The sequence below is a fragment of the Tachyglossus aculeatus genome, chromosome 11 (genome assembly GCF_015852505.1).
Source record: "Tachyglossus aculeatus isolate mTacAcu1 chromosome 11, mTacAcu1.pri, whole genome shotgun sequence".
Taxonomy (NCBI): Eukaryota; Metazoa; Chordata; class Mammalia; order Monotremata; family Tachyglossidae; genus Tachyglossus; species Tachyglossus aculeatus.
The window spans coordinates 45,230,763-45,244,635 of record NC_052076.1 but is presented as its reverse complement, the minus strand read 5'-3'; the positions used below and the strand labels follow the sequence as shown (position 1 = coordinate 45,244,635).

At 46.6% G+C, this 13,873-nt stretch overlaps 1 protein-coding gene across 1 annotated transcript in view; it reads left to right on the top strand.

The window, feature by feature from the left end:
• SLC7A5 (solute carrier family 7 member 5) overlaps positions 1-13,873 on the top strand; it is a 76,121-nt gene that overhangs the window by 609 nt on the left and 61,639 nt on the right. The window contains exon 2 of the mRNA XM_038754320.1: positions 2,079-2,577. Within this exon, the coding sequence (XP_038610248.1) occupies positions 2,079-2,577 (499 nt within the window). The remainder of the gene's footprint in view (positions 1-2,078; positions 2,578-13,873) is intronic.

The window sequence follows — 13,873 nt, the reverse complement described above, 5'->3', positions numbered from 1 at the left end:
GTCCCACATGGGGCTCACAGTCTTCATCCCCATTTTACAGATGAGGTGACTGAGGCACAGAGAAGTAAATCACTTAACGGGCTCACAGTCTAGACGACTAGCATAGAGCAGTGCTTGGCACATAGTAATTGCTTAACAAATACCATAATACTAATTATAATGAGACCAGTATACGACTGGTCTTGCATCTGGGAAACCCCGGCGTCCGGGAGGTGGGGCGCTGTCCGTGCTGGTGTCACTTCTCTCCATGTTTTCTTTTGTTGCCTGCCTCCCCCTTCTAAACTGTGAGCCCGTTGGTGAGTAGGGACCGTCTCTAGATGTTGCCGACTTGAACTTCCCAAGCGCTTGGTCCAGTGTTAGGCACACAGTAAGCGCTCAATAAATACGACTGAATGAATGGGGGAGCCAGTGGCACCCGGGCCTCGCTCTTCCCCTCTTCGCTCTGGGCTAACACGAGGCGAAGAGGAGCCGGGGGCCGGCGCTGCACCAGTCGCAACCGCAGCGGGAGCAGGAGGAGGAGGAGGAGGGGGCGGAGCCGCCGAGGGGTGGGGGGAAGCAGGCCTCCCTCCCTCCTCCTCCTCCTGCTCTCCTCCTCTTCCTCTCCTCCCATGCCGGTTCCGGGGATAATAAAAGTCATTCACGAGGACTGGGGCTTCTGGCCCAGGTGCGGGGGGAAGGATCGCGTGGATCTCTGGTTAGGGGTAACTCCTGCTACTCTTTCTCTCCTCCTCCACCTTTCTCTCCTCTTCTCTTTCGCTCCTTCTCTTTTGTTCCTTCTCTTCTCCTCCCTCTTCCCTCTCTTTCTCTTCTCCCTCTCCCCCTCTTTCTCTTCTCCCTCTCCCCCTCTTTCTCTTCTCCCTCTCCCCCTCTTTCTCTTCTCCCTCTCCCCCTCTTTCTTCTCCCTCTCCCCCTCTTTCTCTTCTCCCTCTCCCCCTCTTTCTTCTCCCTCTCCCCTCTTTCCCTCCTCTCTCTCTCTCCCCTCTTTCTCTTCTCCCTCTCCCCCTCTTTCTCTTCTCCCTCTCCCCCTCTTTCTCTTCTCCCTCTCCCCCTCTCTTCTCCCTCTCCCCCTCTCTTCTCCCTCTCCCCCTCTCTTCTCCCTCTCCCCCTCTCTTCTCCCTCTCCCCCTCTCTTCTCCCTCTCCCCCTCTCTTCTCCCTTCTCCCCCTCTCTTCTCCCTCTCCCCCTCTCTTCTCCCTCTCCCCCTCTCTTCTCCCTCTCCCCCTCTCTTCTCCCTCTCCCCCTCTCTTCTCCCTCTCCCCCTCTCTCTTCTCCCTCTCCCCCTCTCTCTTCTCCCTCTCCCCCCCTTTTTCTCTCTCTCCCCTTTCTCTTCTCTCTCTCCCCTTTCCCTTCTCTCTCTCTCCCCTTTCCCTTCTCTCTCTCTCTCTCCCTCTTTCCCTTCTCTCTCTCCCCTCTTTCCCTTCTCTCTCCCCTCTTTCCCTTCTCTCTCCCCTCTTTCCCTTCTCTCTCCCCTCTTTCCCTTCTCTCTCTCTCTCCCCTCTTTCCCTCCTCTCTCTCTCTCCCCTCTTTCCCTCCTCTCTCTCTCTCCCCTCTTTCCCTCCTCTCTCTCTCTCCCCTCTTTCCCTCCTCTCTCTCTCTCCCCTCTTTCCCTCCTCTCTCTCTCTCCCCTCTTTCCCTCCTCTCTCTCTCTCTCCCCTCTTTCCCTCCTCTCTCTCTCTCCCCTCTTTCCCTCCTCTCTCTCTCTCCCCTCTTTCCCTCCTCTCTCTCCCCTCTTTCCCTCCTCTTTCTCTCTCTCCCCTCTTTCCCTCCTCTCTCTCTCCCCTCTTTCCCTCTTCTTTCTCTCCCCCTCTCAATCCTCTCTTTCCCTCCTCCTCTCTCTCAATCCTCTCTTTTCCTCTTCCTCTCTCTCCCCCTCCTCTCCCTCCTCCTCCTCTTTCCCTCCCCCCCCTTTCTCTCTCTCTCTCTCTCTCTCTCTCTCTCTCTCTCTCTCTCTCTCTCTCTCTCTCTCTCTCTCTCCCCCCCTCCCTCCCTGTCCTGCCCACGATGTCGGGCCCGACGAAGCAGCGTCGGCGCGCGGGCTCGGCGGGCGGGCCGGGGCCGGGGCCGGGACCGGGGCCGGAGGAGGAGGAGCGGCAGGCCCGGGAGAAGATGCTGGGGGCCGGGGAGGAGGAGGAGGAGGAGGAGGCGGCGGCGGGGGGGGGCCCGGACGGGGTGGCCCTGCAGCGGTCCATCACCCTGCTGAACGGCGTGGCCATCATCATCGGCACCATCGTGGGGTCGGGCATCTTCGTCACCCCGACGGGGGTGCTGAAGGAGGCCGGCTCCCCGGGGCTGGCCCTGCTCATCTGGGCCGTGTGCGGGGTCTTCTCCATCGTGGGCGCCCTCTGCTACGCCGAGCTGGGCACCACCATCACCAAGTCCGGCGGGGACTACGCCTACATGCTGGAGGTGTACGGCTCCCTGCCCGCCTTCCTCAAGCTGTGGATCGAGCTGCTCATCATCCGCCCTTCCTCGCAGTACATCGTGGCCCTCGTCTTCGCCACCTACCTCATCAAGCCCCTCTTCCCCAGCTGCCCGGTGCCCGAGGAGGCCGCCAAGCTGGTGGCCTGCCTCTGCGTCCGTGAGTAGTACGATTATAATAATAATAACGTCATGTAGTAAACGCTTACCATGTGCAGAGCACTGCCGTAAGCGCCGAGGCGGTTACGAGGTGACCAAGTTGTCCCACGGAGGGCCCGCAGTCTTCATCCCTCCCCTTTACAGAGGAGGGGACTGAGGCCCAGAAAAGTGAAGTGACTTGCCCAGAGTCACCCAGCTGACAATTGGGGGAGCCGGGATTTGAACCCGTGACCTCTGACCCCGAAGCCTTTGCTCTTTCCACCGAGCCACGCTGCTTCTGTATCCCAGGCTCAGCCTGATGGTCGCCATGGTGATGGGGAGGAGGAGGCGGCCATTTGGAGATTGGCCAGAGCCCGGGCTTAGGTTGCAGAGGTCGTGGGTTCGAATCCCGACCCCGCCGCTTGTCAGCTGGGTAACTTGGGGCGAGTCACTTTTCTTCTCTGGGCCTCATCTGGAAAATGGGGATAAAAACTGTGAACCCCGTGTGGGGCAACCGGATTACCTTGTATCCCCCCAGCGCTTAGAACAATGCTTGGCACGTAGCAAGCGCTTAACAAATACCATCATTGGTATTATCAAGTGCTTACTATGTGCCAGGCACTGTTGATGATGATGGTTTTTCTTCACCACTTACTATTACTACCTCTAATCGTAGTCGTAATGATGATGATGGTAATTTTTAAGTGCTTACTATGGGCCAAGTGCTGGGAAGCTACCCGAAGGTAATGATACTATTTAAGTAAGCAGAACAGAGCCCCATTAGGGGAAACCTGATTATCATGTATTTTCCCCCGCCAGTGTTTAGAACAGTGCATGGCACTTAGCGCTTAACAAATGTCATCATTATTATTAAGTGGTTACTATGTACCAATCGCTGTTATAAACCCTGAGAAGCTATCCGTTGGTGATGATGCTGTCTGTTAAGCACTTACCATGTGCCAAGCGCTGTCCTAGGCGCTGGGAAGCTATCCGATGATGATGAACAGTGCCAAGCACTGTTCTAAGCGCTGGGGTAGATACAGGGTCCTTGAGTTGTCCCTGTGGGGCTCACAGTCTTCATGCCCATTTTACAGATGAGGTTACAGGCCCAGAGAAGTGAAGTGACCTGCCTAAAGCCACACAGTTGATAAGTGCTGGAGCCGGAATTAGAATCAACGACCTCTGACTGGGCTCTTGAAAGAGAACGTGGGTTGATATCAGTTGGGGGGTGGCAGTGCCCTTTTCCCCCCCTCCCGTGGAATAAACCACTGGGGGTTTCCTTGTAAAGGTCAGGGTTTTCAGTGGGCCCACGAGCGAGTTGCAGTTCGGGCTACCGCAGGTGGTTTTGTGTCTCCGGTGAAAGTGAATAGTCATTCATTCAGCATCTTCCTGCCTTGTCAGACCTTTATACTCTAGCCAAACCTGCTCTTCTGGAATTGGTAAACCGGGGTTGGGGATTGGAAATGTACTTATTAGCCTCAGCTAGTCAGTAAAATGTGCATCCAATCAATCAATCAATCAACCAATCGTATTTATTGAGCGCTTACTATGTGCAGAGCACTGTACTAAGCGCTTGGGAAGTACAAATTGGCATCACATAGAGACAGTCCCTACCCAACAGTGGGCTCACAGTCTAAAAGGGGGAGACAGAGAACAGAACCAAACATACCAACAAAATAAAATAAGTAGGATAGAAGTGTACAAGTAAAATAAATAAATAAATAAATAAATAGAGTAATAAATATGTACAACCATATATACATATATACAGGTGCTGTGGGGAAGGGAAGGAGGTAAGACGGGGGGATGGAGAGGGGGACGAGGGGGAGAGGAAAGAAGGGATCTTCCAATGAAGCATATTCCAATGAAGCCCGCTCAACACTTCAGTCATTTATCCGATGAAAAGGGTTGTGGTGGGCATGAAACAGAATTCTTGGTGGGAGATATCTTCACGGACACTCTGGCTAACTACCATAAGGCCTGAGAAAATAGAGTTTCAACCCCATGGGCTCTTTACAGGGAGTAAAGTGAAAGAAGCTCATGGTTTTACAAAGTACTTCTTCCCCTTCTGGAGTTCCATCAATAACACACTGATTTAAAATCTATTGTATGCACTCCCAGCCTGGGAAGATAATAATAATAATGATGGTATTTGTTAAGCGCCTACTATGTGCCAAACACTGCTCTAAGCACTGGGGTAGATACGAGGTTATCAGGTTGTCCTACACCGGGCTCACATTCTTACCCCCCCACCCCCCGTTTTACAGATGAGGTAACTGAGGCACAGAGAAGTTGTGACTTGCCCGAAGTTACACAGGTGGCAAGTGGCAGAGCTAGGATTAGAACCCATGACCTCTGATTCCTAAACCCGTGCTCTTTCCATTAAGCCACGCTGGATGCATTGGAAGTAAAAAGGCAAGACCCCAGCCCTCAAAAAGTTTTACAATTTTAATAGGGGCAAGCACACACATCTGATCTACTCAGGAAAAATAGGTACAACTGATAAAATGGAAGGGAAATACAGAAAGAATATTGCTCCACGAACCTCCAGGAGTCCTGGCTTAACCTCACTCTCATATCACGTGTAAATATCTTATTCTCAATTCCTTCCACCTGTAATCTCCCCTGCTAGATTGAAAGAACTTTGAAGGTAGGGATCATGTCATCCTTCTCTGTGGTAATCCTTCAAGTGCATAGTAGTGATCTGCATGAAGTAAATGTTTAAAAAATACCACTAGTTCTGTCTTTTTGGTGCCATGCTGTCCGTGGTGACATAGCTCATTGTGGGCAAGTATTGTCTGTTTTTTGTTGTATTGTACTCTCCCAAGTGCTTACTACAGTGCTCTGCACGCAGTAAGCACTCAATATGAATGAATGGTGAAGGTTTCTGACCGAAGGCCGTCAAGGGCAACCCGCAAGTCTTAGGTGATAATTCTGAAATATAGCCAAACAGTATGGATGGTAAAGACCTCAGGAACGACTATTTTTATTATGCGCATAGTATGTGTCAAGCACTGTTTTAAGCATCAGGGTAGGTATAGGTTAAATCAGGTCAGACACTGTTCCCACCTCACATGGGGCTCACAATCCAAGTAGGAGGGTGGTCAGCTATTGATTGTATCCCTGTTTTACAGAGGAGGAAACTGAGGCACAGAGAAGTTGAGTAACTTGCTCAAGTCATACAGCAGGCAGCTAATTGGCAGAACCAGACTCCCAAGGTTATTGCCTTCTGGATTATGGCACTGGTACTGCATCAGCCATAAATGCATCTTGCATGTTAAAAAACAAAACAAAACCTTTGGGTGGATTTACCAGGGTGCAGTACCCTTATTCATTGCATTCTGTACCCTAGCAGGAACATCCCTAGAAGGAATGAGAAATCAAATGTCATATGGGACAAGGACTGTGTCCAACCTGATTATCTCGTGTCTTTCGTATAAGACTATCGTAGTGCTGTAGTTGGCACACGGTAATAATGATAAAAAAAAAATTGTGGTACTTGTGTGTCTGGCACTGTACTAAGTGCTGGGGTAGATACAAGATATCCAGGCTGGACACAGTCCACTTCCCACTTGAGGTTTACATTCTGAATAGGATTTAATCCCCGTTTTACAGATGAGGAAATGGAGCCACAGAGAAGTTAAGTGACTTGCCCATGCTCACACAGCAGACAACTGGTGGTGGGGACTAGAACCATGTTTCATATTACTTTGCTGCTAATTGGTTTTGAACCTCTCACATGCTCTCAAATGAAACTTTGAACCTATTTTGTCTACTGTTATATTTTAATTTGTCACTCCTTTTGTGTTGGTCTCCAATCCCTTCTCCCCGTTTAAAGTCTCAGATAATGAGCTCCTTGAAGGATGGGGACCATGTCTTAATTCCCACCTTGTGCATTTTCTCCCAGCACTTAGTTCAGTGCTCTGCACACAGTAAGCACTTAATAAATTCTGTTATTAGTACCACTAGTGTTCAGTTTTGTTCACTGCCCAGTAATATCTGACCTAGTATTTCTCCCAGAATATGTTTTATAAGGACATAGGGAGCATGGGGTTAGATCAATCAAGCCTGCTAACAAGATGCTTAGAGAACAGTTATGTGTAATAGCTTCCCTCCTCCGTGCTCGGTCTTTTGGTTAAAAATGAATCATCTCAAGTCCCCTCTCTCATTCAATCGTATTTATTGAACGCTTACCACGTGCAGGACACTGTTCTAAGTACTTGGAAAGTACAATTCAGCAACAGACAATCCCCACCCAACAACAGGCTCACAGTCTTTTCTTATAATTCATTGCAAACAACCTCATTTTATTTAACCTACACGTGAATCTGCCGCTCCATCCTGAATGACTTCGTGTTTAACAACTTTCAGATTGACCATTCAAAAAGAAGAAGGATTTCTTTTTGTTAATTTTGTTTCTACCATCTAAAAGTTTCCCGGGAGCCCCCCTCCCCCCTCCTGGATTTGTGGAATTTAGTGGACAAACATTTTATGTTTGTCCCATCCATACTCTTCAACATTTTACAAACTTGACCCATATCCGGGATATGGGAAGGAGGAAGACGATATCCTCCTCGGGAAACTGGGACATGAAGTGTTGAAAAACCTAAAACTGCAAGGCAAATCAGTGGCAGAGAATTGAGATAAGAGCTTATGATTTGTTACAACTCATTTAAGTGCTTTATTCTATTAGAACTAGCTGCCTTTCCAAGACTTTATATGGATTCAGAGGTTAAAACTGGCAGAAATCCTTAGTCAATGATAAATTTTTTTTTAAGGGAGAAAAAATTAAAGTACATTGAGCATGCAGATAGAAAGGTCTAGGGGCTATTTAACTGACACATCAGAGGATAGAGCTTTAATTGTAATTCTAAAAAAAGTAATCAGACAGCATAATTTTTAGTATAAATGGTAAATTCTGAAATAGTCTTTGCCAGGGTCATACTTCTTTCCCCCAGAACAGCGTTGGTATTCTGAGCAGTTTTGCGCCTGATGAACAAACCAGTTGCTGAACTTACGCCTGAAGTTAACGCTTTTAGGCCTTATTGGCCTTAACATTTTTATTCTTCTCACATAACACTTGTCTGAAAGCAATTCTATGAACTCTGGAAATTAAATAAATTAAAGGAAACTCTGAATCACTGCCCTCTTCCTGAGACTCAATCCTAAGGGTACTGTTACTCCCTAACATTCCCAATTTACATAGCTTCTTCTTTTGTTTTTGGTGTATTCAAACTTCCTATATCTAGGTAGACGTTATTTTTGGAAACATGAAACCGTGTGTCCCTCTAACTTTTTCAAATCTCATCCATTTTTACCAGTCTTTAACATTACATTGCACAGATTTGTGGTGTTTACAGTAGGCTTGAACTGTTGCTAATGACCCACTGACAAATACTCCCAATTTGTGTCAGGGTTTAAAAACAGTCGTGTCAACTTCCCAAGTCTCTTCTGTTAAACTGTGGGCAGGGATCCTGTCTTCTACCTCTCTGTTGTACATTCCCCAGTGCCTTTGAACACAGACTGTGTCCAATAGATACCACAATTGAAGTCTTTTCTCCTGCAAGCCTGGAAATTATTCCTAGATTACCTTTCAGTTGTTAGTCTTTTTTCGTATCAGTCAAATAGTTGTAATCAAGACAAGGAGTTTCGTTGGAATGGACAGGAATTTGAGGAAATTGTAGAACTAGCTGTTAACGTGTTAATTCTTTCATTCATTCAATTCAGTCGTATTTATTGAGTGCTTATCGTTTGCAAACCGCTTGATAAGAGTACAAAAGAACATCAGACATATTCCCTGCCCACAGTGAGCTCACATATAAATAAATGAATAGATAAGTAAATTACATATGTATACATATGTGCTGTGGGGAAGGGAGGGAGGATGAATGAAGGAGCAAGTATGAGCAGCGGCTCAGTCAGGGAAGGCTTCCTGGAGGAGTTGTCCTCAATAGGTTTTAAAGTGAGGGAGAGCAATTATCTGATATTGTGCTGTATATATTTTCCATTAAATTTTGGAAGAAGCTGGATTCCTTGTATAGAATAAATAATGGCATGATGGAGAATTTCTTGATTTTATAAAGGTGTTGACCTGTTTACCCTTACATAGACTGCACCCCCCCCCCCATTTCTCAAATCTTCAAGCCTCTAACCCTCCCTTCCATGTAAGGAAAAACTGGAGGAAATGTGTGAGGGGGTGCTAGCTAAGATGAGAAAAATTAGTATGTTTGGATCTGTAGTATATCCTGTCCCTCATTCAGTGTTCTAAGATAGGGAAGCCCTCCACAAACTTCTCCTCATGTCCATACCTAAATGCTAGTGGGTGTTTGTTTTTTTTGTTTGTTGTTGGTTTTTTTGACCAGTTTGGAGGGGAATGGGCTAACTCAGGATAGACTAAAGGATCTAATCTAGTAAGAGGCTTCAGGGCTCTTGAATCTGTACAGGATCAGATCCATTAACATGCAAACCCAGAAACTGCCCTGGCTTCCTGGGAATCCTTCACAGAAGGATTGGGGTAGACTTCCTGGAATCTCTTTCATCCAAATTTAGTTCAGACCTGGCCATGGTTGCAAGCCAAACTAAAATATCATTCATTCAGTCATATTTATTGAGTGCTTTCTGTGTGCAGAGCACTGTACTAAGCACTTGGGAGAGTACAATATAACAGACATATATCCTGCTGGTAATTTTATTCTGTCTGTCTCTCTTCCCCTCCCAACCCCCACCCCTTTGGTCTATAAACTCCTTGTGGGCAGGAATCATGTCTACCAACTATTTTGTGTAACCATAATAATGATGATGGTATTTGTTAAGCACTTACTATGTGCCAGATACTGTTCTAAGCACTGGGGTAGATACAGTCCTTGTCCCACATGTGTTTGGGTTTTTTGTTTGTTTTTTTACATAATCCACAGTCTTAATCCCCATTTTACAGATGAGGTAACTGAGGCCCAAAGAGGTGAAGCCATTTGCCCAAGGTCACACAGCAGACAAGTGGCAGGGCCAGGAATGGAACCCATGACCTTCTGACTCCCAAGCCTGTGCTCCCTTCGCTACGCCATGCTCTGCTCCAGTAAGCACTCCATAAATACCATTTACCGATATAGGGAGTAAGGCCAATGTTCTGGGATTTGCCCAGGTGCATTCCATCTCACTTACCTGCTGGTGACTGAGGAATAGAGGGTGATGGAGTGAGCATCTGAGTTCTTCCTCCCAGAATGATCTGAGGCGAGAGGAATTTCATTCCTTAGCCCCACAAAACCTATGGATTAGCGGGTAAAACAGTCTATTAGCATCCTTCCTATCACCCTGGAGTTGGTGAAAAGAAGCTGAACTCACTGCTTCAGGAGGAGATCTGGAGTGGAGTAGGAAGAGGCTTTTCCCTGCTTCCAGTCCTTTTTTAAGGTATTTGTTAAACCCTTACTATGTACCAATAATAATGATGGCATTTGTTAAGCACTTACTTTGTGCAAAGCACTGTTCTGAGCACTGGGGATCTTACAAAGAGATCAGGTTGTCCCATGGGGGGCTCACAGTCTTAATCCCCATTTTACAGATGAGGGAACTGAGGCTCAGAGAAGTTGTGACTTACCCAAGGTCACACAGCAGACATGTGGCGGAGCCAGAATTCGAACCTCTGATCTCTGACTCCAAAGCCCGGGCTCTTTCCACTGAGCCACGCTGCTTCTCCACTACCAAGCACTGTAATAAGCCCTGGGGTAGATAGCAGTTAATAGAGCTGGACTCACTCCCTGGCTCAGGTGGTGCTCACAGTCTGAGCAGGAGGGAGAACAGGTATTGAATTCCTAACTTGAAGTTGAAGAACCTGAGGCACAAGAAGTTGTGACTTGCCCAAAGTGACAGAGCAGGCAAGTGGCAGAGCTGGGATTATAATGCCAACCTTCTGGCTCCAAGACTTGTGTTTTGTCCACTAGGCCACTCTGCTTCCCTTGCATCACTAGGGCGCCTGGAAGTGCTTAGTACAGTGCTCTGCACACAGTAAGCACTCAGTAAATACGATTGAATGAATAATAATGATGGCATTTATCAAGCGCTTACTATGTGCAAAGTACAGTGCTAAGCTCTGGGGAGGTACGAGGTGATCAGGTTGTCCCCTGGAGGGCTCGCAGTCTTTATCCCCATTTTACAGATGAGGTAACTGAGGTACAGAGAAGTTAAGTGACTTGCCCAGAGTCACACAGCTGACAATTGGTGGAGCTGGGATTTGAACCCATGACCTTTGACTCCAAAGCCTGTGCTCTTTCCACTGAGCCACGCTGAATGAGCAACTTGATGAACTTGAGCATATGCCACTTCCTCTGCTTTTTAGGAATGGTTTGTTGGGTTACATTGCAAAGCCAATTTACCATAGTCTTCGTCTCTTTGAAAGCAGTATGTCCAATTCTTAATTAAGTAGTGATAGCTAGTACTTCGTGGCATGTCATGGGTTATTTGGGGATTAATTGTGTGGAGCCATTTCGTGGTAATCCAGAGTAATAGAAAAAGTGTGAAACCAAGTGCCCGGGTATATTGAACTGGGTTTCGAAGCAAAAAAAATCAGATTAATTTGCTATTTGGGCTAGAACATAAGTCTAGAGATAACAAAACTGCTATGGGAGTCAGGCTTCTAAACTCTGTTCCTAGATCCATTTTCTATAAATTGGCCAAGTCACTATGTCTTTCTCCCCTTCACTTCTTCTGTCTAAAAATGAGGATTGGAAAAATCACCTACCTCAAGCAGGAAAGTGAAATTATTTTGAAACTGAGACTGGAAAACTTTTAAGTCGTGTGTGTGTGTGTGGTTGTCGTTCATGAAAACCTTCTTCCCCTTGTTATAGTAATAGGCCTGGAAGCCACCAAAAACCCTCTTTATACTGAGCTCTTGAGATGAAGTGACCTATAAAAGGACAAATTCATTCAGTCATTTATTGAGCACTTACTTTGTGCAAAGAACTGTATCAAGTACTTGGGAGAGTACAATATAACAGCAGACACATTCCCTGTGCACAATGAGCTCACAGTCTAGAGGGCAAGACTCACATTAAAATAAAATTAATAAAATAAACATAAATTACAGATGTATAATGTGCTGTGGAGATGGGAGGGAGGAGGAATGAAAGAGCAAAGTAAGAGCAGCACAGAAGGGAGTGGGAGGAGAGGAGGGCTTAGTCAGGGAAGGCTTCTTGGAGGAGATGTGCCTTCAGTAAGCAATTATCTGATATTCAATCGTATTTATTGAGTGCTTACTGTGTGCAGAGCACTGTACTAAGCACTTGGGAAGTACAAGTTGGCAACATAAAGAGATGGTCCCTACGCAACAACGGGCTCACAGTCTAGAAGGGGGAGACAGACAACAAAATGTGGTCAGGTGTCAAGTCATCAGAATAAATAGAAGTAAAGCTAGATGTACTTCATTGACAAAATAAATAGAATAGTAAATATGTACAAGTAAAACAGAGTAATAAATCTGTACACATATATACAGGTGCTGTGGGGAGGGGAAGGAGGTAGGGCGGGGGGGATGGGGTGGAAGAAAGGAAGAAGGGGCTCAATCTGGGAAGGCCTCCTGGAGGAGGTGAGCTCTCAGTCGGGCTTTGAAGGGAGGAAGAGAGCTAGCTTGGCTGATGGGTGGAGGGAGGGTATTCCAGGCCAGGGGGAGGACGTGGGCCGGGAGTCGACGGCGGGACAGGCGAGAACGAGGCCCAGTGAGGAGGTTAGCGGTGGCAGAGGAGCGGAGGGTGCGGGCTGGGCTGGAGAAGGAGAGAAGGGAGGTGAGGTAGGAGGGGACGAGGTGATGGATGGACAGCCTTGAAGCCGAGACTGAGGAGTTTTTACTTGATGTGTAGGTTGACTGGTAGCCACTGGAGATTTTTGAGGAGGGGAGTAACATGCCCAGAGCGTTTCTGCAAAAAGATGATCCGGGCAGAAGCGTGAAGTATAGACTGATCAGAGTGGATAGGATGAGAGCGGAGGAAAATAACTTAAGAGTAGTTTGAACCTGTTGTCGTATTCTTGAAACAGCTTTTTGGAAAGAAGAATGAAGCAATAGCAAAGTAAAGCAGGCACTGTAGTGAACACAGGAAGTACTCAACAAATAGTATTGATTGGTGAAGGGATTTTGTACATCTGTGGAGCCCCGTGACCAAGTGTAATAACTATAATTGACAGGCTGAGCTTAACTGAAATGAAAATCAGACTTCACCAGCCAGCCTGTGAAAATCGTAATGAGCCTAGCCAAGGAATATGATTTCAGTCTAAGATCTAATTGGAATTTTTTTTTCTTGGAAGTTACTTGTGAAGTTATAGCAGTTTGGCATAGCAAGGTTGTAGCAATTTGGCATTGTCCCTCCAACTTCAAGGAACTGGAGAAGCTAAATAAGATCATGAGACCTACTGAGAACACACCTCCTCCAGGAGGCCTTCCCAGACTGAGCCCCCTTTTTCCTCTCCTCCCCATCCCCCCGCCTTACCTCCTTCCCCTACCCACAGCATCTGTATATATGTTTGTACAGATTTATTACTCTATTTATTTTACTTGTGCATATTTACTATTCTATTTATTTTGTTAATGATGTGCATCTAGCTTTATTTCTATTTAGTCTGATGACTTGACAACTCTCCACATGTTTTGTTGTCTGTCTCCCCCTTCTAGGCTGTGAGCCCATTGTTGGGTAGGGACCATCTCTATATGTTGCCAACTTGTACTTCCCGAGCACTTAGTACAGTGCTCTGCACACAGTAAGCGCTTCAATAAATAAGATTGAATGAATGAATCATTTAGAAATCAATGATCTTTGAGAGTGTTTAGATTTCTGGCATGAGTAATAATAATAATAATAATTGTGATATTAGCGCTTTCTATGTGCCAGATGTGATACTAAGTGCTGGGCTAGATACAAGATAATCGGGTTTCACACAGTCCCTGTCCCCCGTAGGGTTCTCAGTCTTAATCCCCATTTTACGGATGAGGTAACTGAGGCACAGACAAGATAAGTGACTTGCCCAAATTCACACAGCTGACAAGTAACAGATCTGGGATTAGAGACCAGATCCTTTTACTCTCAAGCCCCTGTTCTTTCCAGTAGACCATACTGCTTGAGAATAAACCATCCACAACTCTGTGTTAAGCGACTTTTATGTTTAGCCTTGGTAACCTACAGTGCAGATAGATATTTTATGAGTTTAGTATGGTCACTTAGTGTCCTGATGAAGCCCCAGGGGTCCTTGAAAACTCAGCGAGTTTCTAATAATAAAAGTGAGAGTAGTTTAGCAAGGATAAAAGGCATAAAACTACACCCCCCCCCCTTTTTTTAAAAAAT